At 40.0% G+C, this 22537-nt stretch overlaps 1 protein-coding gene across 2 annotated transcripts in view; it reads right to left on the bottom strand.

Annotated features, from left to right (window-relative positions):
• The window catches only part of RAB3GAP2 (RAB3 GTPase activating non-catalytic protein subunit 2), a 284414-nt gene that overhangs the window by 179646 nt on the left and 82231 nt on the right, over positions 1-22537 (bottom strand). For both annotated transcript variants that reach the window (XM_030196010.1, XM_030196011.1), the window contains exons 11-14: positions 19542-19621; positions 17669-17758; positions 8937-9076; positions 2248-2464 (exon numbers count right to left, since the gene is read on the bottom strand). In XM_030196010.1, the coding sequence (XP_030051870.1) occupies positions 2248-2464; positions 8937-9076; positions 17669-17758; positions 19542-19621 (527 nt within the window). The remainder of the gene's footprint in view (positions 1-2247; positions 2465-8936; positions 9077-17668; positions 17759-19541; positions 19622-22537) is intronic.

Here is a 22537-nt window from a genome sequence, read left to right as displayed (position 1 = left end):
GACATCATGGTGTGTTAAATCTTGATGTTTGTAACACAGTTTGTATAGATGGGACAGCAAATTGAAAACAATGAGCATTTCAGATGCTACTTTGAAGAAATTTGGTGGGACTTTATCGATCTCATGACTGAAGCTGTTAAGATCTCGTCAAGAATCTGATTAGGAAAAAGCCAGAATTAACACACTAGGATCAGAGAATACATATTTTTGCAGTTGTGCTTTGTACAGTTCAAAATAGGCAGAATGTTTGTACCTTTAAGAAAGAATTGCTGTAAACTGAAGTACAAGCTCTCCAGTCAAATTTAAATCATTACTGATTCAAACAAATATTTTTTCTATGACTTCAACACTGCTAAACTATTTAAGAACACAGAGAATTCTGAATTTGGTTAGAATAGCCACCTGATGATTTGTTTTTGAGGCCCTCTCCCAAAACTGTCAATTACCTCTTCACCTGGTTGACTGAATAGCTTCCGAGATGCTTTTTTCTTGGGAATCCTTGGTGCTTTTTAATGCAGAATTAATTTTGAAGGAAAGATAACAACTAGCTGTCTAGAAGGGCACATTTAAATGATGCGATGAAAATATTTGTTTACTCATAAGATCTCAGGTCAACAAAATATCTCCAAGTTAATTTATTTATGCAATTAATTTTCTCAGATGAGTTAACATTTTTGTTAATTGTCAATTACCATAATTATACATAAATTCTAATTTAACTGAAGTGCTAACTGCTGCTCCTACCCTTCTACTTATACCTGCATTAGGCTGTTTTTCTTTTATCTTTGGAATACATGTATATAAACAGTGAATTCCACAATTAATCTGTTATATTACAATGAAACAGTTAAAAAAAAAGTAATCTGATTATTGTCTAATGAAACAAATCAGTTACATTACACATTGAACAATCCTCTGAAACACAATGAGGCTTATTTTCAAAGCACTTAGCCTCCCAAAGTTCCATAGAAACATATGGAACTTAGCTCCCAAAGTGCTTTGAAAATATGCCTCAATGTAGCTTTAAATGTTTTCTTGTTTTCTCAGCTACTTATTTTTGTGAATTAGCTCCTTCTATTTCTGTGGGCTAACTATGAAGTTATATAAAGCTGGTGTATGCAAATGGCCGGAGTTAAGCAGAGTTGTCAAAGCTCAAGCCCACTGTTGGGAGAAGGAGAGTAGGCAAATCATAGACAAGGAGACCCCAATGAACTCATCCATTCTCTTGCAAGAGGACAGTTGTTGCCCCGCTAGAGTGAAGCAGACACAACAGAACATGTACGGTGCATGAACTGTGCCTTACTTGTCTAGGCAGCATATGACTCTTGTAGCTCATTCCCTAATTCAGTGGCTTATCTTAGGTACAAAAGGAAAACAAAATTATAGAAATGAGGCTACCTTTGAAACAAAAAAAAAAGATAACTATTTAACTGATGCATTATTATTGTAAATTATTGTTTGTTTTTTTAGTATGTTATTACTTTGTAAACCGTGTTTAAGAAAGGTAGTATTTAACTACAACATAGCATGAATTTAGGAAATTCTTTTTCTATTTTTATTGCCGTGTGTTAAATACTTGCTTCTCGTGGTATTTAATGTATAATGATAATATTGAAAAAAAAGATTGCAAAATTTCTATAAATAAAAATGCTTAAATGGAAATGAAAACGGCATGCAGCTTACATTGTACAGGTACTACATATAGTGTACACATTAAAAAAAAAATGAGTATGGCAAGATGCAGAAGGACGTTTATCCACTCCTACCCTAGCTGACATAATATTTAACCATCTTTCTGACCTCATGCGCACCTTTCTTTAAATTAGTCACTTTATTTTCTAACTCCTCTTACTCTCTTACCTATCTATATGTTCCATCTTTGCTTATACCCTTCACTGTCAATTAAAATGTCCTATTACCTATTGTGTTGACATTGTAAGTAGTGCATTATGCCATACTTTTGTATTGTTTTTTGAATATTTTACTGCTGTACTTGCCTATTGATCATGTTTGATTTATCCTTACTGTACACTGCCTTGAGTGAATTCCTTCAAAAAGGCAGTAAATAAATCCTAATAAATAATACACTGAAGTTCTACACAATGAGGAGATGAGTGTGCATTGTACAGTACAGTATTTTACAGGGTCACTATAAACTGTTTTACCAGTGGCTGACTGATTTGAAAGCAGATGCTTCCAAAACAGTGAAAGTACTGTGAAAAAAATCAAAATATCAAATTTGCTTACCTACAGTGTTTTCCCACATTAAAGGCTCCTACCCGGGGTCCTTGCTGAGTGCTCCAAACTTCCATAATTCCTCTTCTAGGAGCATAGATGACAAGAAACTGAGCCACACGACATGGACCTTGTGGAGTTCCCAAAGGAGAAAAAGTCACCTTCTCAGTTTCTCGTTCATGAAGGTCCTCTGTCATCTGTATCCAGCCAACCTGTGCATCGCGGTATCCTAGATAAAGAGCAAACAGAAGCTTTAAATGCATGCTTTAAAGCTAAGACCTAGTCAGTCATTTCATCTCAGACATTCACAGTCCATGAAAATATGAGTACTGGACAGTTTAAACATTAGAGCACAAACAGTTATATAGTACTTAAACTATTTTCTTCTTTGCTCAGTTCTATGAGCATTTTATTTTGGCAGTCGATTCATAGCTCCACCCATATTCAGGACTGCTCTGCTACATCCCACAAGTTTTAGACTGGTCTGGTGAGGACGCTAAGGAAAGAACAAATTCTTACATGCTAATTTTCTTAACTTTTGTCCCGCCAGTCCAGTCCAGACCTTGTGGGTTATGTCCATTGACTAACGAATGGAGAAAGAAACAAGTAGTTGACTTCTGTGACTGTTTGTCTGTATGACTTGCCCCTCACTGTGCAGCACTGATATTTTGACCGACAAAAAGCAATGTGTTCTTATCTCCAGTTGAGTTCCCATGTATAATGCACTCAAGTGAACATACTACAAACTTGCTGGAACAAGATCAAAGCCATGGAACAAACACTAGAAAGAAATAAAAAAAGAGCAGTGCAGCTCTAAAAAACAAAGATATGCTGCGTACGCCTTGTAGCGCTATAGAAATGCTAAATAGTAGTAGTAGAAGTAGACCTGGCTTCTGGACTTGTCTGTGGGACTAAAGAAAGATAATCAGCAGGTAAGAAATTTTTCTTTCCTTAGTGCCCTCACCAGATCACTCCAGAACTTGTGGGATGTAACAAAGCAATCCTTAGTATAGGTGGGGCTATCAATCGGCTGCCAAAATAAAAAGCTCATAGAACTGAGCGAAGAGAAAAATAATGCTTCTCAAATGAAATGAATAAGGAGCAACTAGGAGACTATACCCCCTTCTCGAGGAACAGGTACTACTAAAAGTTCCACTCTCCAAGATTAATCTCTCTAGAGCAGGGAATCTAGAAACCTCCATGATGACGATACCCAAACTAGTTTTATAAATGACAGAAGAGATACCACCAGACAGAATTACTGGAGAGAACAATGGAAGAATTCCATTGAAGTGGCAGACAAAGAAGACGAAGAAATAAGAATTAGGATGCATAGAATACCAAAACAGCAGTAAGCAATTATAGGAAAAGTAAAGAGACCTCAAAAGTTGAGGACTTTGTGAAGAATAGCCTCTGAAAATCAAAATGTTTGAACCTTTCAGTGGAAGAGTTCAAAAGAGAAAGATCCAACATCAGAAGAGACAGACAAGCTGATATCCATTTCTATTACAGTTTGATATGCTGACTGGAATACCAGAAGATCAGGCCATTTTGAAAGAGAATATTGAGGTGCTATAAAAGCACAATGAAACAGAAAGGAACATAAGCTTAGAAGCATAAAACGCAAAGAAGGAACTTCCCTGTATTTGCCTTGTAGGTTGAAGGAGACATGGAAGGCTGAGGCTTCAGTCTCAATCTGCTTGAAGCAAGAGTCTTTGAACTTGGAGCTACGTCTGGATTCACGGATTGATGACTCCTTCAGGGGCAGTTCCGAGATGACAGCTCATAAGAAACCTCTGTCAACTGGAAAAGGAAGAAGATAGGCAGAGAAGAGCTACTTCACATGGCATGTATGGAGGACGTCAGGAGTCATAGGGTTTCAGTACTAAACCTTGGTAGAAGAAAACCTTCCTTCTGGGTAGTAATTGTTGAGCTATTCAACAATATAGTGCAACAGAAGGAGCTGAAACTTATTGCAACTAGAGACAACCACCAATTCTCATGTGATTGCAGAATTTAAGGTGGGTTTTGTAACATACATTCTCTAAACGTATGAACAGTAGAGCTGTCAAAGAGTCTACAACCCATCATGGTGCTGAGTGGTGTTGGAGTGTCAAATGCCACCTGAAAAAGAAATGCCAAGTCACCAGGAACACTGATATGATGCAGATATTTTGGCTCCAGTGGACTGGATACTTTGTAACACCACAGCTCCGTAGGTATAATGATCCAGGAGCTCTAGAGTGGCTCAGGAGACACTGGAATGCAAAATCTGGTGTGGCTTCAATAGAACAGCCACCTCATCTTCCTCTGGGAAAGAACCTAGACTCCTTGGTCCAACTCACGATAGATCCATGTTATACGCATCTCTTTTGTGAATAGTCCTTTCAAACAGTCAGGAAGATAGAAGGCATACTCACAAAAGAGATGCGTATAACATTCTGTCTTGGTTCTAGCTAACAGCTACGCTGCCAATGACAACAACATTTATGTGGAAGACAGATCCTACAACTGTAACCGACATTGGCAGGAAGAAGGTAAAATGGATGCCACAGCCGCGCTTAAAAAAGAAGCACTCAGTCCAAGAAGCCATTAATAAACACTATAAAGAGATAAATAAAGATGACAGCATATTTTTGCTGACTGTGGGAAGTTTGCTTCCTACTTCAGAAAAAGGCAAGCCCCCGAAGAATGAACTGAGAGTGCTGCCTTTCAGAGATAGCTATACTGAGAGCTGTGACAGAAATTTAGTTGAAGTATGCCAAACTTCACCACCTATAAACAGCCACACAAAATCCAGGGAGTCTGCACTGAGGAAATTAAAATAGCAGTTCCCAGTGCCTCAAAAATGCACTGAAACTCTCCAAAGGCAAAGCTAACAGAAAGGAGATGTAAATCAAAACCATGACAGAGGGCTTTATTTTATTTATTTAATTTTTTTTAAACGCACAAGAAAGACATGTTAAAATATACTTGCAGTTTTTAAAAAGAAGTGTGTTTTGTAGTGGTAGTATTGGGGGGCGGGGGGGGGGGGGGGGGGAGAGGGACTCAAACCCATCTGAGTATTTAGTAACAGAAATCTTCTCAGATCATGAAACATCCAGAATTGCAAACAGCAGACCCCATGCTTAACTGGAAACCTAACTCCATCAAGTCTGGGAGCTGGCTTCAGGTTATCCCTTTTCCACATTCCAAAAGGCAACTCAACCCCAAAATGAAAAACCCCTGTCTAGGAATAAGGAAGCAGGAGTCTAAATATTCTCCTCAAATACCATTCTCTCTCTATGATAAAGAGCTCAGTTTCACCAAGGGAAACTGGTTGAGGGGTACAAAAGACCTATTCAGCCCAGAATCTGCACAATGTACAGTCACCAACTGCTAGAGACACAGAAATACTTTCCCTGTCTCTGTCAACTGCTTGATGGACATAACCCACAAATTCTGGGCTGGCCTGGTGAAGACATTAGGAAAACAGCTTTAATGATTAACCAAGGGCCCCGTTTACTAAGCTGTGCTAGCACTTTTAGCATGCGCTAAAGATAGAGACACCATATATTCCTATGGGTGTCTATAGCATTAGCATGCGCTAAAAATGTTAGCACGCCTTAGTAAACAGAGCCCCAAGTGTTTTGATTTTATTTTTTAATCTAATTTGTGTCTAATTATCCAACGTGTATTATAGGGTATTATAATTTTTCTGGTATTACTTTTATGTCAGAAAACAAAACATTTATAAAATATCACTTTACCTGCAAAAATGGGCTTTCATAAAAGCTCCTGCTTTAAAATTATATACACAGTGTCATGTCTTTGCATTTACCAAGAGTTTACGTGTGGGGGGGAGGGAGGGTGCAGGGTTTGAACTAAATTTTCAAAAGCATGTTCTATTTTTTTCTCAGAAAAAGTATCTGCAAAACTTAGTAAGCATAAATGCATACTAGTACTAAAATAGTTTTCCAAATAAATGCGTGCCCAGTTTTAATTTGAAAATGCAGAAGACCATGGAGTGAAAAGCTTGAATGTTCTTTTCAGTAGTATGGGCTGTTATAAAGTTACCCCCAAAGAACCCAGCATAAAACACACCACATTTCATAAAATACCCAGCCACCATAAAAAAATGGTTAAAAAAAATAGAGAACAAAGATTTTTCTCAATCTATTTGGGAGATGAGTCACAGCATATTGAACAAACCATTTTACAATATAAACAACATGAAGAAAGATCAGAAGTGGACTGGGATTGCTATGCATTGTGTGTGTGCCTGTCATTAGCAGTGGCGTTTATGTTCCTGTCTATACATAAAGAAGAACGCTGTACATTCTGGATACAGACAACAATTGATGCTCTAGATTTTGTCATGATAGTAAGAAAAACAAGAGCAAGGAATGAAAACAACACAGCTTAACACATATTAATAAATATGGCTCAAACCAGGGAGACACATCTAAACTGAATAAGGCACAAAAAGGAGATAAAAGTCACTCAAGTTTGAAACGTGAGCTGTTGGGAGCAAAGAAGAACGAGATCCACCCATTCGTGTGTGCAGTGCTGGTTACCATCGGTAGCATATGTCGACATCCAAGGCCGCCGCTGCTCCCCTCCAGGCATAAAGCTTGACGTTTCTGCAATATATTGGCAGCAAGGGAGAGCAAGATCCACCCACTGGAGTGTGCAGTGCTGGTTACCATCAGCAGCATCTGTTGTCATCCAAAGGAACTGCCCTCCCCAAGCATAAAGCTCACCACTTCTGCAGTCCTGTTGGGAGTGAAGGTGAGATCCACCCACTGGAGAGTGCCCTGCTGGCTACCATCAGCGGCATCTGTCATTATCCAAGGGTAACCCCTCCATGCATAACGTTTGCCGCTTCTGCGACATGCAGCCATAGACACATGCCCAAAGGGGCACACCAGGCCCCTTGGGAGCCCCTTAGGAGTTGGGAGCTGGACACTGTGCCCAAAGCCCTGTTTAGACGTACCATGATTTGTCTTATGGGAAAACGTCAAGCTAAAGTGAGGGGAGGTGTGGTGTCCAGCATTCCTTAGACTATTGGACCAATGGATGAGCATGTGACAACAGTAACTAATCCTGTGGTTCTTGAAGATACAGAGGTCTCTGGTCCCACTCTAAGTTCAGGGGGCAGGTCTCCCCCTTCTCCACCTCAAGCCTCTTTGGATTCCAGTCTGGGAACTATTACTCCAGAAGGTTTACCCTCCCATGGCAGTGGGTTACCCTCAGGATGTTGTGTCTAAGTCCACAGTGGGACTTCCCACTGTGGTTCAGTGTCCTGATCTGACTTCTGGAGCCCCTTAGCCGCCAAAGATATTACATTGGCGGATATCTAGCAAGTAGCCATCAGAACTGAGTCTGGTCTGAAAGAAACGATTCCTCAGTTATGTACTTTTTCTCAACAGATGGTGGCTAAGTTATCACATATGGTGACTCAAGTTTTATTGTTAGGTAAATCTTTGGATCAGAATACTGTTCAGGTTAAAACTTCGCAGCGTGTTATTGCGACAGCTATCAAGGGTAGCCTATAAATACATAGGCTCCTTGAGAATACAGAGAATATGCTTAGAGTGAATTTTTTTTTTAATTTTCCCATTTGCCGTGTCCTGGCTTTTGATATTCTTCTGAGGAAATACCTCAAGGAAGTTTTGCTAATGGATGATGTGGATAAAATGTCTTTTTTGAACTGTCATTGAATCTAACAGAATTTTTGGAGGCTTCTCAGGATCTTATTCATATGAGAATAACTCTCCTTATAACCTTTCATATGGAACAGAAGAAAGTAAAAATCTTGAAGTTATATTTTAAGAAGACATCTTGTTTTGTGGTCATTCTATTCAGGTTTTTCCGGATGTAACTAGAGCAACTCAATTAATGAGGAAACAATTTTTGTCATATAAGAATCGTGTTTTAGCTCTGGAAACATTCTTTCTCCTCCATTGCCTTTGTAGATGTTTTATTTCTTTTTAAGATAAGAAGTATGAGTATTATGATCCTACTCAACTTGAATCTTTTTTGTTATTAAGTGAAAAGAAAACGTGGAAGGTGGAGAGTTAGACCTAAAATTTTGTGGATCCATTAGTGAAGGATTTTGACATTCGTTTGATTTCCTAGAAATATTTCTTGTTATGCTTCCTCAATGATGTGAACTATTTTGTTCTAGTTTATTCTATGTATGTAGGGTAAATGCTAATAAATCAAATAAAAAAAAAAGCAACCAAGCTGTAGCACTAATTGTCAAGCCTTCAATTGTAGCCCCATTTGCGCATCCACTGTATACATAATTCTTTAAATTCATAATTTGTTTGAATGAAATGAAGTACACTTCAAATTCACTCACCTCTGATCAAAAAAGGCTGGATATTTTGCCTACAACTTTATGGACATTCTTAGGAAATTTAAATATTAATGGGAAACAAGGCACGCAGGGGAATGTAGTTGCATAGGGAAGTAGGATAGCAGAAAACCTCTGAAAAGGCAGCTAGGGTGCTGACCTAAGGATTGCAGTTACAAGACAAATTATAGCAAAAACAAAATCATACATAGCCACTAATCTTGCCGTGATCTTCATTCTCCATACAGTGCACATCAATTTTTCAAAGATGTCTTATCTGTATATGGCCACTGTTTCATCCTGAGGTATCCACTGTTATATTTTTTAAAAAGCCTCTCTACTTCTACATCTAAGACCATACCTTTCCACATACGGATTGCAAGCCCTCTGCCAACATCCAACAAAAGAACACGTCCAAAATCATCTGTCACTGCTGCTAGGGTGTTACAAGGAGACAGACAAATACTTTCACCATGACGCCGGGAATCTGGAAGTCCAAACCTAGCAGTACAAAGAAATTATTAGGTAATCTACAGTATTTAAACTTACCATCTTCATGTCTGCCTTACAAGCAAAATGACTCTACAGTAATATTAAGAAACTGTACAAAAGATATTTGGGAGATAGAAAAAGCATAGTTTACACATGGAGAGGGCTTTTAGAAAACTGTACGCTAAATACATTTGTCTAAGAAAGCATGTATTTATAAGCATACTGTATGTAGGTGTTCCTCACCGGGGTTGGGGGGGGGGGGCACACTTATGGCAGAGCTGTGAAGTACACAAGTTATTTTATAAAACACACAGTTACACCTGCTTTGGAACATGTATAAATTTGTACAAAAGCATTTGGGTGCTGCTGGTGATAAGTGCATTTATAAAATAAGCATCTGAAACTAAGTCGGCTTTATAAAACAAGATGCATGTCTGTTGGATGTGAGGGGTGTAAGATTCAATACAAACAACGAAGACCACTTCAGCTATATATAAACTAAATTGTATCAGAAAGATAAAATATTTTATTATTTTTTATATTGTCGGACCATAATACCAAAGTGAAACTTAATGAATTAGTGCAGACGTTTCACCTAAAGTCTTTCATTGTTGTATTCATAAGTCCCTTTTAAATATGCTTCATGGTTAAATAAGTAAACATGTTTTCAGTCCAAACTCATTTCTTCAGAATATATTTTAAATTCGCTATGCACTATACTCAGATATCAATCGCCTGTTTGGATTTAATTACTACTGAAGGAGAAGAGAGGTTGAATACATCTCTGCATTATAAGAAGACTGACTGCAATAATTATTTACAGTTTTATTTTTTTTAGTCATTATCATCATCTGGATGCCCTTTTACTAAGCCACATAGGCGCCTACTCGCATCAATTTTGAACTACCTCCCGGCTATCGTGTGGCCCGGGAGGTAATTTCTTTTTTTACGTGTGTCCCCTAAGTACACCAGAAAATTTCTGGCAGTAATCAGCATTGTACGCACATAGACCATTACCGCCCAGTTAACGCATGAGACGTTACCCCTAGGTCAAAGGGTAGCGGTAAGGTCTCCGGCCCAAAATGGAAATGCACCAATTTTTATTTTGCCGTCCATTATCACCCCAAAAAAAAGGCCTTTTTTGCAAGTGGCTGACAAATGGACCTCTCCTCAAAGATGTAGTCTGGCTCCACTTCCGACTCCCATGACCGATCAGAATCAGACTCAAGGTACTCTTCCTGAGAAAAATTGAGCCCTTGCCTGCCTCAGACTACAGGCTGAGCATCCAGGCCTCTCAGGGTGCAGAGGTACAGATCTGTGTCTCCCCTCCCCCTCCCCCCCCCCCCGGGGAAACCTTTTGTCCCAACATTGAACAGGTCACCGCATGGGACAGTCTGGACTTGGATACCCGTTGAGGCAAAGGAGTCAGTGGCTGCTGCACAAACAAAGCCTGGGCCTCCAAAGAAGGCTGGAGCTGTGCTGAGGCTGCTGCAAGCACCCTTGATGCCAAAGTATTCCACTGCTGCAGCAAGCCCACTAGCTCCTCCCTGAACATGGCCTGGAACCGGCTGTCAAAGGTAGGCACCAGCAAAGGCAGGGCTGGGGCCAATGTGGAGACAGCCTGAGAACCTGTCGGTACTGAACTGGAATTAAAGCCTGGCTGCAAGGCGGTTGAAGTCAGCAGCTCCATAAAAGAAAGGAAGTGTTCCCTTCAAAGCTGACACTCTGGAGCTCCCAGTACCACATTTCGAATCAGTCTGATGCTTGCCTGCTTGCTTTTCTTAGGACTTAGGCCAGCGACAAGCATTAGGGTCCCGAGATACTGACGAGAATGACGTTGCATCTTCATACCTCTTTGGTGTTTTTGATGCAGATTGGTCCCAGGGCACTACTATAGCACCCAACATTGAAGCAGAGGGAGACTTCTTCAATGCCAGTGCACTCCCAGCGTCACAGTTAGCCACTGCGGCCATCGGGGCTAATGCTTCTGAAACCAATGTCAACGAATGGGACTTAGTGCCAAAAATTCTCACGCACGAACTCTCTAGCTCCTCTTTTGCATGTGCAGGCAGAGAACTGAGGAATGATTGTCATGGTCTGGTACCAAACACTGGAGACACGAGTTATGGGGGATTAGTCCCAGACATTAACCAATTACACTGGGAACAGTGCTTAAAGCCACTGGCAACCTTCTGGTACATGGAAGGGAAAACTGCTGATGCAAAATCAAATGGCTCAATGGTGAGGGAGAAGGTGGTCACTCACTCCTAAAAAAGGTTGATGTAACTCAGCTGGCGCTGAGGACTAAGGGGGCCTCTGGAGCTGAAAAAGAAAGAAAACAAACCTGGGCAAAAAGGCACTAAGGACACCAACACTGCCGGATTATATACATTGCGCCTTAATTTTCACACATAAATCGAAGTGTATTCAGTAACAATGTATGCAACTTAATTAGAAACATAGAATCATGACAGCAGATAAGGACCAAATGGCCCATCCAGTCTGCCCTTCCTCATTAGCTCCTTCTTTTTCTAAAGGATCTCACGTGCCTGTCCCATGCTTTCTTAAATTCTGACACAGTCTTCATCGCCACAACCTCCACCGGGAGGCCATTCCACGCATTCACCACACTTTCCGTGAAACTGTATTTTCTTAGACTCCCCCTAAGCCTATTTCCTCTTAACTTCATCCTATGTCCTCTCATTCCAGAGTTTTCCTTCATTTGGAAAAAGCTCACCTCCTGTACATTAACGCCACTGAGATATTTAAACATCTCTATCATATCCCTTCTCGCTTGCCTCTCTTCCAGCGTACATATGTTTAGGTATTTAAGCCTGCCTCTATATGTTTTATAATAGAAACTGTTCAGCCACCCTCTGAACCATCCTGTTTATATCTTTCCATAGGTGCGGTCTCCAAAATTGCATGCAGCAGTCCAAATGGGGCCTCACCAGAGACTTATACAAGGGTACTATCACCTCTTTTTTCCTGCTGGTCATCCTTCTTCTTATGCACCCAAGCATCCTTCTGGTTTTGACTGTCACCTTTTCTACCTGCTTGGCCACCTTAAGGTCTTTGGACACAATCAGCCCCAAGTCCTGCTCTTCTTTCGTACACAGAAGCACTTCACCCCCTATACTATACTGTTCCCTTGGATTATTGTAACCCAAGTGCATAACCCTATATTTCTTAGAATAAAATCTTAGTTGCCAATTTTCAGACTATTCTTCAAGCTTCGCTAGATCCTTCCTCATGCCATCCACATCCTCCGGGGTGTCCACCCTATTACAGAGTTTGGTATCGTCTGCAAAAAGTCAAACCTTACCAAACAGCCCTTCCACAATATCACTCACAAAGATGTTAAAAAGGGCCAGACTGAAGACTGATCCCTGCAGTACAACACTGATAACATCCCTTTCCTCAGAGCAAGCTCCATTTACCACTACCCTCTGTCTCCTCCCATTTAACCAGTTTTTAACTCAGTCAGTCACTTTAGATCCCATACCAAGGGTACTCAGTTTATCAGTCGCCTGTGCGGAACCATGTCAAAGGTTTTGCTAAAATCCAAGTACATCACATTTAGCGTCCCTCCCACGTCCAACTGTTTGGCCACACAGTCAAAAAAATCAATCAGATTCATCTGACGTGACCTGCCTCTAGTGAAGCCATGCTGTCTAGGGTCTTGCAGGCCATTTGATTCGAGAAAGCTCACGGTCCTCCCATTTAGAAGTGTTTCCATTAGTTTACTCAACACAGAGGTCAGACTGACAGGTCTATAATTCCCAATCTCCTCCTTACTTCCAATCTTGTACAGAAGGACCACATCCTCCCTTCTCCAGTCCTCTGGGATCACTCCAGACTCTAAGGAGGTATTGAAGAGGTCAGAAAGCAGAGCCGCAAGAACACCTCCAAGTTCCTTGAGTACCCTTGTATGTATCCCATCAGGCCCCATCGCCTTGTCTACTTTTAGTTTAGCTAGCTCCTCATGAACACAGTCTTCTAAGAATCAGTCCTGGTCTACCACATACCTATCCCCCTTACCATTTGTTTTCTGCAGTCCTACTCCCGGTCTTTCATCCGTGAAGATAGAACAAAAATAACTGTTAAGCAGCTCAGCTTTATCCTTACTGGCTTCTACTTATTTAACCCCCTCAGCTTTGAGTCTCACAATGATATTTTGGTACTACTACTACAACAAATCATTTCTATAGCGCTACCAGTCGTACGCAGCGCTTCACAATTGAACATGAAGAAGAGACAGTCCCTGCTCAAGAGAGCTTACAATCTAATTCAGGACAGACGGAGAGGACAAATAAGGGATAAAGGTAGGACAGATAGGACACATAGGGATAAGGGACTATTGAAGACAGGAAGACAAGATAAAGGTTAAGAACAAGTGAAAAGTTAGGAGTCAAAGGCAACATCAAACAGGTGGGCCTTTAGCCCGGATTTGAAGGCGGCCAGAGATGGAGCTTAACGTAGCGGCTCAGGAAGTCTATTCCAGGCATAAGGTGCGGCAAGATAAAAGGAACGGAGTCTGGAATTAGCGGTGGAGGAGAAGGGTACAGTTAGGAGAGATTTACCTAGTGAACAGAGCTCCTGGGAAGTAGTGTAGGGAGAGATGAGGTTGGAGAGGTAGTGAGGGGCTGCAGAGTGAATGCACTTATAGGTCAATAAGAGAAGCTTGAATTGAATACGGAAACAGACAGGGAGCCAGTGAAGTGACTTCAGGAGAGGGCTGATATGAGCATAGTGACTTTGGCGGAATATTAGACGTGCAGCAGAATTTTGAACAGATTGAAGAGGAGAGAGAGATGGCTGAGTGGAAGACCTGTGAGAAGCAAGTTGCAGTAGTCCAAGCGAGAGGTGATGAGAGTGTGGATGAGGATTCTGGTAGCGTACTCCCTCCTGTCACTTATATATGTGAAAAATGTCTTGTCCCCCAATTTTACTGTATTGGCTATCTTTTCTTCCATTGTCTCTTTACTTTCCTGACAGATTTTCCAGCTTCTGCTAGCTTTTCCAGATATTTTTGCCTGTCTTCCTCTTTCTGAGTCCTCTTGTAACTTGTGAAGGCTAATCTTCACAAGTGGAGGAGTGGTCTAGTGGTTAGTGCAGTGGACTTTGAGCCTGGGGAACTGAGTTTGATTCCCACTGCAGCTCCTTGTGACTCTGGGCAAGTCACTTAACCCTCCATTGCCCCTGGTACAAAATAAGTACCTGAATATACTATGTAAACCGCTTTTAATGTAGTTGCAAAAACCACAGAAAGGCGGTATATCAAGTCCCATTTCCCTTTCAGTTACTGCATTCGAGAACCAGAGCAGCCTTCTTTTCCACTTACTCTTATGTAATTTTTTAACATAAATGTTAGTCATATTTAAAATAGTTCCTTTCAGTTTCGCTCACTGCTGTTCTACTTCCTTCAGCTGGTCCCATCCAACCAACTCTTCCTTGAGAGTTAGTTAGTTCTTTTGAAATCTAGGACCTTCAATCTCAAGCCCTCTCCCACTTTGTCTTAATATTGAACCATACCATTCAGTAATCACTAGATGCCAAGTGATCTCCCACCGTAACATCAGAAACAAATGTCCTTATTTGTAAGTATGAGGTCTAGACTACCTCCATCCTGCGCCGGTTCCGTCACTTATTGCTCACAATTCTTCCTGTAGAGAATTCAAGATCCCTTTCCTTCTAGTCACCCCGCAGCAGGGACGCCCCAACTAACTAATCAGAGCTGTCAATTGGATATTAACGAGCAATTATCAGCACCAATTGGCATTAAGATTTATGCACAGAACTCGCTAAGCATATTCTTTAATGTGGTGAACGTAAATTTTAAGTCACATAGTTGAAAAGGGGGCGTGGCCATAGGTGGTGCGTGGGCATTTCTAAAATCTTTGCTCGTTGTTATAGAATACACCTGCTGTGCACCTAATTTAGGCATCAGGATTTACGCCAAGTAAAACATGACATAAATGGCCACAACTGAATTTAGTTGCACGGAGAGGAGCTCAGCATATTCTAAATACCATGCAAAAAGTTAAACCTATTCTATAAAATGTAAGCGTACTTTAGAAAGTACACCTAGGTGTATTTCTTTCTACACAGATTTTTCAGGCACCATATATAGAATCTAGCCCTAAAAGGTTAAAAAAAAACTCAAAAAAAGCAATGAGAAAAATGGAAAAATACCCACAGGGAAGACATCAGAAAAAAAAATAGAAGTCTGACACACTGAGAAGGAGACACAAATGCAGCTTCTCTGCTTCATGGAAAACTGAAGACTGCTGGTCCTGTGCTCGCACATCGGGCAGGAAGGCACCCATGCATGTGTGGTAGAATTCTGCTGAAAGGCCTCTTAAAGAGACAGTATACTGGGCAGAATCCGCATCGGGCTCCATTGAATAACATCAACCAATTGTGAGAATGATATGACCTGCTTGTCCTTGGAAAATAAGTTGAACGTAAGCAATAGATAATTACAGTAGTAAAAATATTCAAACAGTACATACTGCAGTATAGCATAGTATGCAACTTACAATGTCAACAAAAGGTAAAATATATAGACAGATAGAGTAACATGAGTTAGAAAATAAGGAGACTAACAAAGAAAAGTTGCATGTGAAGTAAGAAAGGCGTTTGAATGCTATCTCAGCCAGGATATGAGTGGATAAGCAAATCCTGCTACAGTATGTGCAGCCAATGCTACAATAAATGTATAAATGTAATTACTGAAAAATATTAAAACAAGTCAGTCAGAGGAATGTGGCTAGGTAAAGTGAGGAAAGAGTATTCTGAGCAGAATTTTCTTTTTAATGCTAATGTGTAGAACCTATGCTTAATTATTATGCAAAGTTAACATATACGATGACTTCTGCCTCTCATCTAATTACACTCAGAAGTTCATCTTGACAACATATCTTCATATTTGTCACATTCCTATCATAGCCATTTGAGTAATAAAGCTGCAATACAAAGCAAAAATTAAAGGGGTAATATTGCTATTATAAAATTGCATAGGTATATATATTCATGGACAAGCAAACGTGCCAAAAGTAGTACATGTATTTTTAAACAATCTGCACAGAAGACAAAAGGTGACAGAATTACTCCATTTCTGATTAAATTATATTGGCTTCCAATAGACGCAAGGATAATTTTTAAATTTTATTGTATTTTGTGTGGAGATCCACCTTGCTACATGTATCCTTTATTTCAATTTTTTAGAGCAAAGCAAGTTTATGCATTAAGAAATAGATTTCTATTTAATTTTCCCAATCCTAGTGGGGAAAAATACAGAAGATTGTTTAATGCAACGTTTGCTTTTCAAGCTGTAAAGAAAATTGGAAAATTTTACCATCTCATATTACATCAATAGCCAACTGTAGACTGTTTAGGAGGTCCTTGAAAACATATCTTTTTCAAAAATATGTAATGAACAACTAAAATAGGGTTTACGTCTTAAATATTATGTTTTTTTTAATTTTACATATGTTGTAATATTAATGATGATGTAATTCTGGATGACTGTTCCATTTCTTATGTAAATCCCAGTGAATCATGTTCGTGAAGTATTCGCAATATACAAATGCAAAGTGTAATGGTAATGTAATATAATGTGTGTACTTAATAAAATAAGTCGAATCACAAAGAGGCAGCGATCTGCATATACTCAATCCACAAACAAAGCAAAGCAGGCCAACAAGATGTACAGAACATGTTTATTAATCAAAGTGCCCCCAAAAAAGTCATAACCTATACATAAAATGGGAACAAACAAGAAAAAAAACAATCAAACAATACCGAATATACAAATTAAATATCTGTGTGGCCATCTTTTTAAATTATAAATGTATGTTTTATATTTTAATGTTGTAAGTTTTTATTTTGAATCTGGAGTTGAAGTCGGTGCATTTTCACCGATTCCACTGCTTCTTATTCAGACTCCACAACCCTGCCATTAACAATAACAATTTTGGGATATTTTAGTCAAATGACACATAAGGTAGCTAATAAGCAATAGCAGAATTCAGGTATGGTATGCTCATACCCCAAAAAGTTTACAATCTGAGTGCATACCTGAGGCAGTGAGAGACAAAGAGGTGTATTTTCAAACCTATGGAACTTTGTAAGTCTGTGCTTTGAAAATATGAAATGGTAATGAAAGAAGCGGAATGTGAACCCTGGTTTTCTTGGTCCTCACCCCACGGCCCTGATCACTAGGGCATTCCTGGGTGTATGTGAAAAAAAAATTAAGATTCTAAAAAGATAAAAGTCTGTTACAAAACAGGTCGATGTTCCTTAACTCGCTTTTATCTCAAGTCAGATTTGAATGAATACTACCATGAGAACATGAAAACTGGGTGTATGTGAAAAAAAAATTAAGATTCTAAAAAGATAAAAGTCTGTTACAAAACAGGTCGATGTTCCTTAACTCGCTTTTATCTCAAGTCAGATTTGAATGAATACTACCATGAGAACATGAAAACTGTTTTTATTCTTTCTAGCTTTTATGCACATGACGTTAAACTGACTGGACAGTGGCAATCCTGGTGCAGAACATTAAAAAGTAACCACTGAATCAGGTGCTAAGTTTACCTCACTGCAAGAGGAGTAGCTGGTTCCACTTTTGGTTTCTGCTTTTGAACAGGTTCTTCTTCATGCTTACTTTTCCAGCCAAGCCAGCCGCTAAAACCACAAAACAATTATGAAATTCTTAGTCATTCTTAAAATGATAAATGTAATAAGTTTTTTTTAAACTACATTTTCAAAGAGTGCTATTGTGCTCTCATTCTAAAACTATGCATCTTATGTTAAAATAAAAAAAATAAAAAAAAAAAGAAGAGTGAGTTTTCAAAAATCACAGGACATCAAATCTTGGCATATGCAGTTCCATTTAAGCACACGTTGCCGGCACAGGGGCAGACTGACCGTTCAGGCAACCAGGCAGTGCCTAAGGGCCCAGTGCAGTTGGAGAACCCAGTACCTCCTCCCCACATATCAGACATCTCTCTTCCCTCAGTCCATGGGTCCGGCAGTCCTCCGCTCTAAACCCCCCTTCCTGTTTACCTGAAAAGGCCCTTTCTCCTTACAGGGCCTTGGCTGTCTGTCGCTGACCGGAACCTCTCTTCCGCAGCCTGCCCCTTTCTGATGTAACTTCCTGCTTCTACAAGGATGGGCTGTGGCAGAGAGGTTCTGGACAGTGGCAGACAACCAGGGTCCTTTACGGAGAAAGGGACTTTTGAGGTAAACGCAAGGGGAGACAGCCAGATCCAGGGACAGAGAGGAGAGAGGGGGAAATGTTGGACCTGGGGAACAGAGGGAGGGGCAGAAATGGTGGTGCTGCGGAGTGGGGGGGGGGGGGAGAAATTAAAAAAATGACAAGGAGAGGGAAAAAGGTGCTGGATCGGGGGTGGGGGGAAGATGTGGGACCCAGGGGCAGAGGAGAAGGGATATGGGAGCCAGGGGCGGGAGCAGCCCAGGATCCTCTTAATGCCCAGGGTCCAAGATCCCCGTTAGTCCATCCCTGTTCTGGCATTATGAACTTGTATTCATATTCTTTAATAAGCACTTTAAGTACCTATAAAGTTGCATTTGCAAACATTTAATCACTTGCTTTTTTTAAGTAGCATCAAGGAAGCATTAGGAAATTCCACATCTTAAATCTGTATTTAAATAATACATTTTCAGTCTCTAATCTATATTAACATACATGCTACTACAAACATTATCAAAATTAATGGTGGATTTCAAACCAATCCTACAAATATGGCCATTTTTTTCTTCTGCAGGAGCATGATTACTGCGTAGCTACAGCCTCTTCCCTGAGGAAGTTTGTCGAAACCTGGCCCAAGTCGGCAGAGGTTCTCCTGTTGCTAAAAGTTGCTGCTACTTACTACTCACATTTTGGAAAAATGACATTGAAGATGTTTAAAATTGACATAATCAAAAAAAAATACAATGGGTGATCCTATGACGATTTGCGCCACAACCACTTTTTTCTTTTTAGAATAAGGAACGTTGAGTTCCTATGGTGTGAGCTGCATTAGTATCTGAAGATCCCCATACTAAGTTGGATATGGTTGAATATTACATATGTATAAGAATAGCCTGATGGCACTCTTGGCTATAATTATAACAAAATAAAGTTCTGTTATACATATATGAAAAGTATTATTATGTAAATCTTTAATGAATAGGCATGACGTACCCAAATAAATTTACATGTACTGCTTCCCAGTATGCAAATATCTCATGATTATTCATTAGTAATACCTGCTTGGCTGGGGGTGGGGTGGGCCTACGAAGATCAGTTTGAGTATCACTGTTCGAAAGTTAGACATCTATGAGACAGAGCTGACTGAACACTTGCTAGACATTAAATAAAGCTGATATGAATTAAAGTGCAAATTCTTGATACTGACTTCCCAGTAACGCTTTGAAAACATAGAATAATTTTACAGTGCTTTACCTGGCAGCATTAAAAAGCGCTGATGTAAGTTTACTAGCAACTGCTAGTGCAACATGAGACAGCAATGGCTGTGTGCTACCCTGAAAAACAATAAGAAAATTATCCCAGCAAGGAAGAATAAATAGCAAAACCTCTAGTCAGTATGTGAGTTTCAGCAGTGTAGCATTCTAACAGGCCTACTGGTCAAACAGAAAACTGGGGGCTCAATATTCAAAGGTTTAATTGGGCAGGAGAGGGTAGTGCCGCTGAATATTGTCTGAAAGCTTAAGTATTATCCAGTTAGTAACAGGGCAGAGCTGGTAACAGCAATATCAAGCCTGTTACTCAGTTAGCTAACCAGGTTTTGTCCTACCTGGTTTGCAAACCAGGTAGCAGGCTAAATATAAGTTTCTATATTTGGCCAATCATGCCATCGACCCCCCCCCCCCCCCCCCTAAAGCTCCCCCTCTGGCAACAGAATATCTTTCCCTCCCTCCTGGCTCCTCGTCCCTTGTAGGACCCCTTGGCTTACTTTAGGGTACCCTGGTGGTCTAGTGGATAGTTGGGGTGATCTCCATCTGCTCTTGCACATGCTAGTTCTGAATTCAAAATGGCCGCTGTGACCTCTAGTGGCAGAGCTGCAAGATGGCTATTAGAGGTCAAAGCAATAATTTGCAATACAAAGCCAGCATAGACAGCAGCAGGTGGGGATTGCTCCTGCCCCAACTACCCACTAGACCACCAGTGTTTAAAGTATTAGGTCAAAGTAATTAAGTAAAAATAAACGTATATTTTAATACTTAAGAGTAAAGAAAGCATTAAAAAAGTTTACTTAAGTGAAGGTAAAAAAAGTTGTTGCCTAATATAATACTTTTTAATAAAAAGTAAAAGTACCACAGCTACAATGAATACAACTATTGTTAACATTTTTATCCCAACAACTTTACTGCTCTGTTAATCCACTTTGCTGTTAGTAAAACTAAATTTTGAAAATGACTGTCACTCATGTGAGGGCGCTTGCGAGTCATTAATCCAGCAGAGCTAAAATGCATTCTTCAGTCTGATAAAAAAAGAAAGTTCCATCAAATCAATCCAGGCAGCAATATTACTGACTGACTGGGTCTGCAGATATTGATCAAGGGAATCTTTGTCTGGAACAGTAGATTTCTGTATAGCAAAGAATACTTTATCATCATCATTGTCATTACCATCTAAACTAGAAGCAGTCTTCCTTTCTAAAGGCTATCAATCCAGTGGACAGTCACCTCATTGTAATATTTTCCATGGGATGACCAGCAGTGTGTTGTAGTAGACACAATGTCTGCTCACCAAAAACTGCAACCAGCTTCAACTTTATCTCTGCATCAAAGTGACCCAACTCATCACTGTTCTGTTTTGCTGGAGACCAGTAACCAAGTCAACAAACAAAGGCAACTCCAATGTTCTCATAGGCTATATTCACTAAACAGTAAAATTTAAGATGAGATGATCCACTGTTTTGTGATAAGGTTTGCAAAAGCAAAAACTTGCTCCAGGCTTTGCTGATTCATTTGGTTTGCGGAGGAACTGTCATTTACATCCCACCTGTGCTTTTACTTTTTACTTTTAACTGCAAGCACCAGATGTAACCGATTAAAAGTAGTAGAAATTGGTGAAATTACTTCTTCAGCAAAAATAAAAGTAACAAATGTTTCTGGTATTTCTTTACAAGTAAAAGTGACAAAAAAAAACTTTACTTAAGTACAATAACTAGTTACATTTACTTAGTTGCTATACAACACTGCCCAGGAAGCCTACAAGGCAGTTAGAAGGGGGTCAGGGAGGGAGGTAAGATCATGTGAGTGTGGGTGTTTGAAAGGGGCTAACTTGATATTCAGCTCATTACCTGGTAAGCTACTCAGGCAGTGGGCTGAATATTACACCTGGCCAACTATAATCTGGGCACAGCCCAAGGAAGCTTAATAACAGGAAACGGCATGAACCTATCTAGCCCACTATCTGGACTGAAGGAATTGAGGAGTCTGTGAAGGGAGAAGGTTCATATTCAATATATGTTTGCCAGTGCTCTCAAGCTTGCTTTATTTGCAATGCTGTATTGTGGATTTCCATTCTATGCTTTATTTCCCTTATTTTTGCTTATGATGACAATAAAAATATTTCTACATAAAAACAATCAAAAGTTCTTGACTACTTATGTGTTTTTTTTTTTTTTACTTTGACACCTTTTTTATTTATTTGAAAGCTTCCCATATGTACATATATATCATGAAATAAAATTTAAAATCAATAAAACAGCATTAAAAAAACTTTCAGCATTTCTGCTATAAATCGAGCGTCCGGGGGAGACAAGCTTAAATCAGATGAGGTGCCACGCAACATCTCGTCTAAAAAGTTAAAGATGTTTTCTCTTTTTTGTACTTTTTCTTCATGTTTGCGGAATCAGGTATTTGGATTTTTCTTTTCAGTAACTGTTAGACGATAGTTTGTTGAAGTACACCAATATGGCAGCAGCCCAGGGGAGATGGCTTCAGCTTTTTGATGTCATGCTGACTCCTGTCAAACCTACTTGGCACAGCCAGAGCCCACACAGAGCCCAGATATTCAGTGCCTGTGCTGACACAGGTGCCAGCACTGACTACTGGGACTTAATTCAGCCTCCAAAGATTAGCGTTTTGTTTTTAACATGCTGACTGCCACTGGCTGAATACTACCCCCAGGATATTTTGCAGATAGAGCGAAATACCTGTAGCAGGTATTCTCCGAGGAAAGCAGGCTTCACATTCTCACAAGTGGGTAGACAGCAGGCTTCATAGTCTCACAAGTGCGGGCCGGCAAAGTACCAGAGAGATTAATGAGAGCTTTCTGGAGCACAAGCAGCGCTCCAATATGCATGCGCAACTGCCTTCCCGCCCGCAGCGCAACTGTGCCTTTCAGTTTAATACAAAGCAAAATATGAAATATGAAGAAAACCAACTCCAAGGGGAGGTAGGCGGGATTGCAAGAATGTGAAGCCTGCT

The sequence above is a fragment of the Microcaecilia unicolor genome, chromosome 3, assembly GCF_901765095.1.
Source record: "Microcaecilia unicolor chromosome 3, aMicUni1.1, whole genome shotgun sequence".
NCBI classification, from domain to species: Eukaryota; Metazoa; Chordata; class Amphibia; order Gymnophiona; family Siphonopidae; genus Microcaecilia; species Microcaecilia unicolor.
The sequence above is the reverse complement of the archived record's forward strand: the minus strand, read 5'-3'. Positions and strand labels throughout refer to the sequence as shown.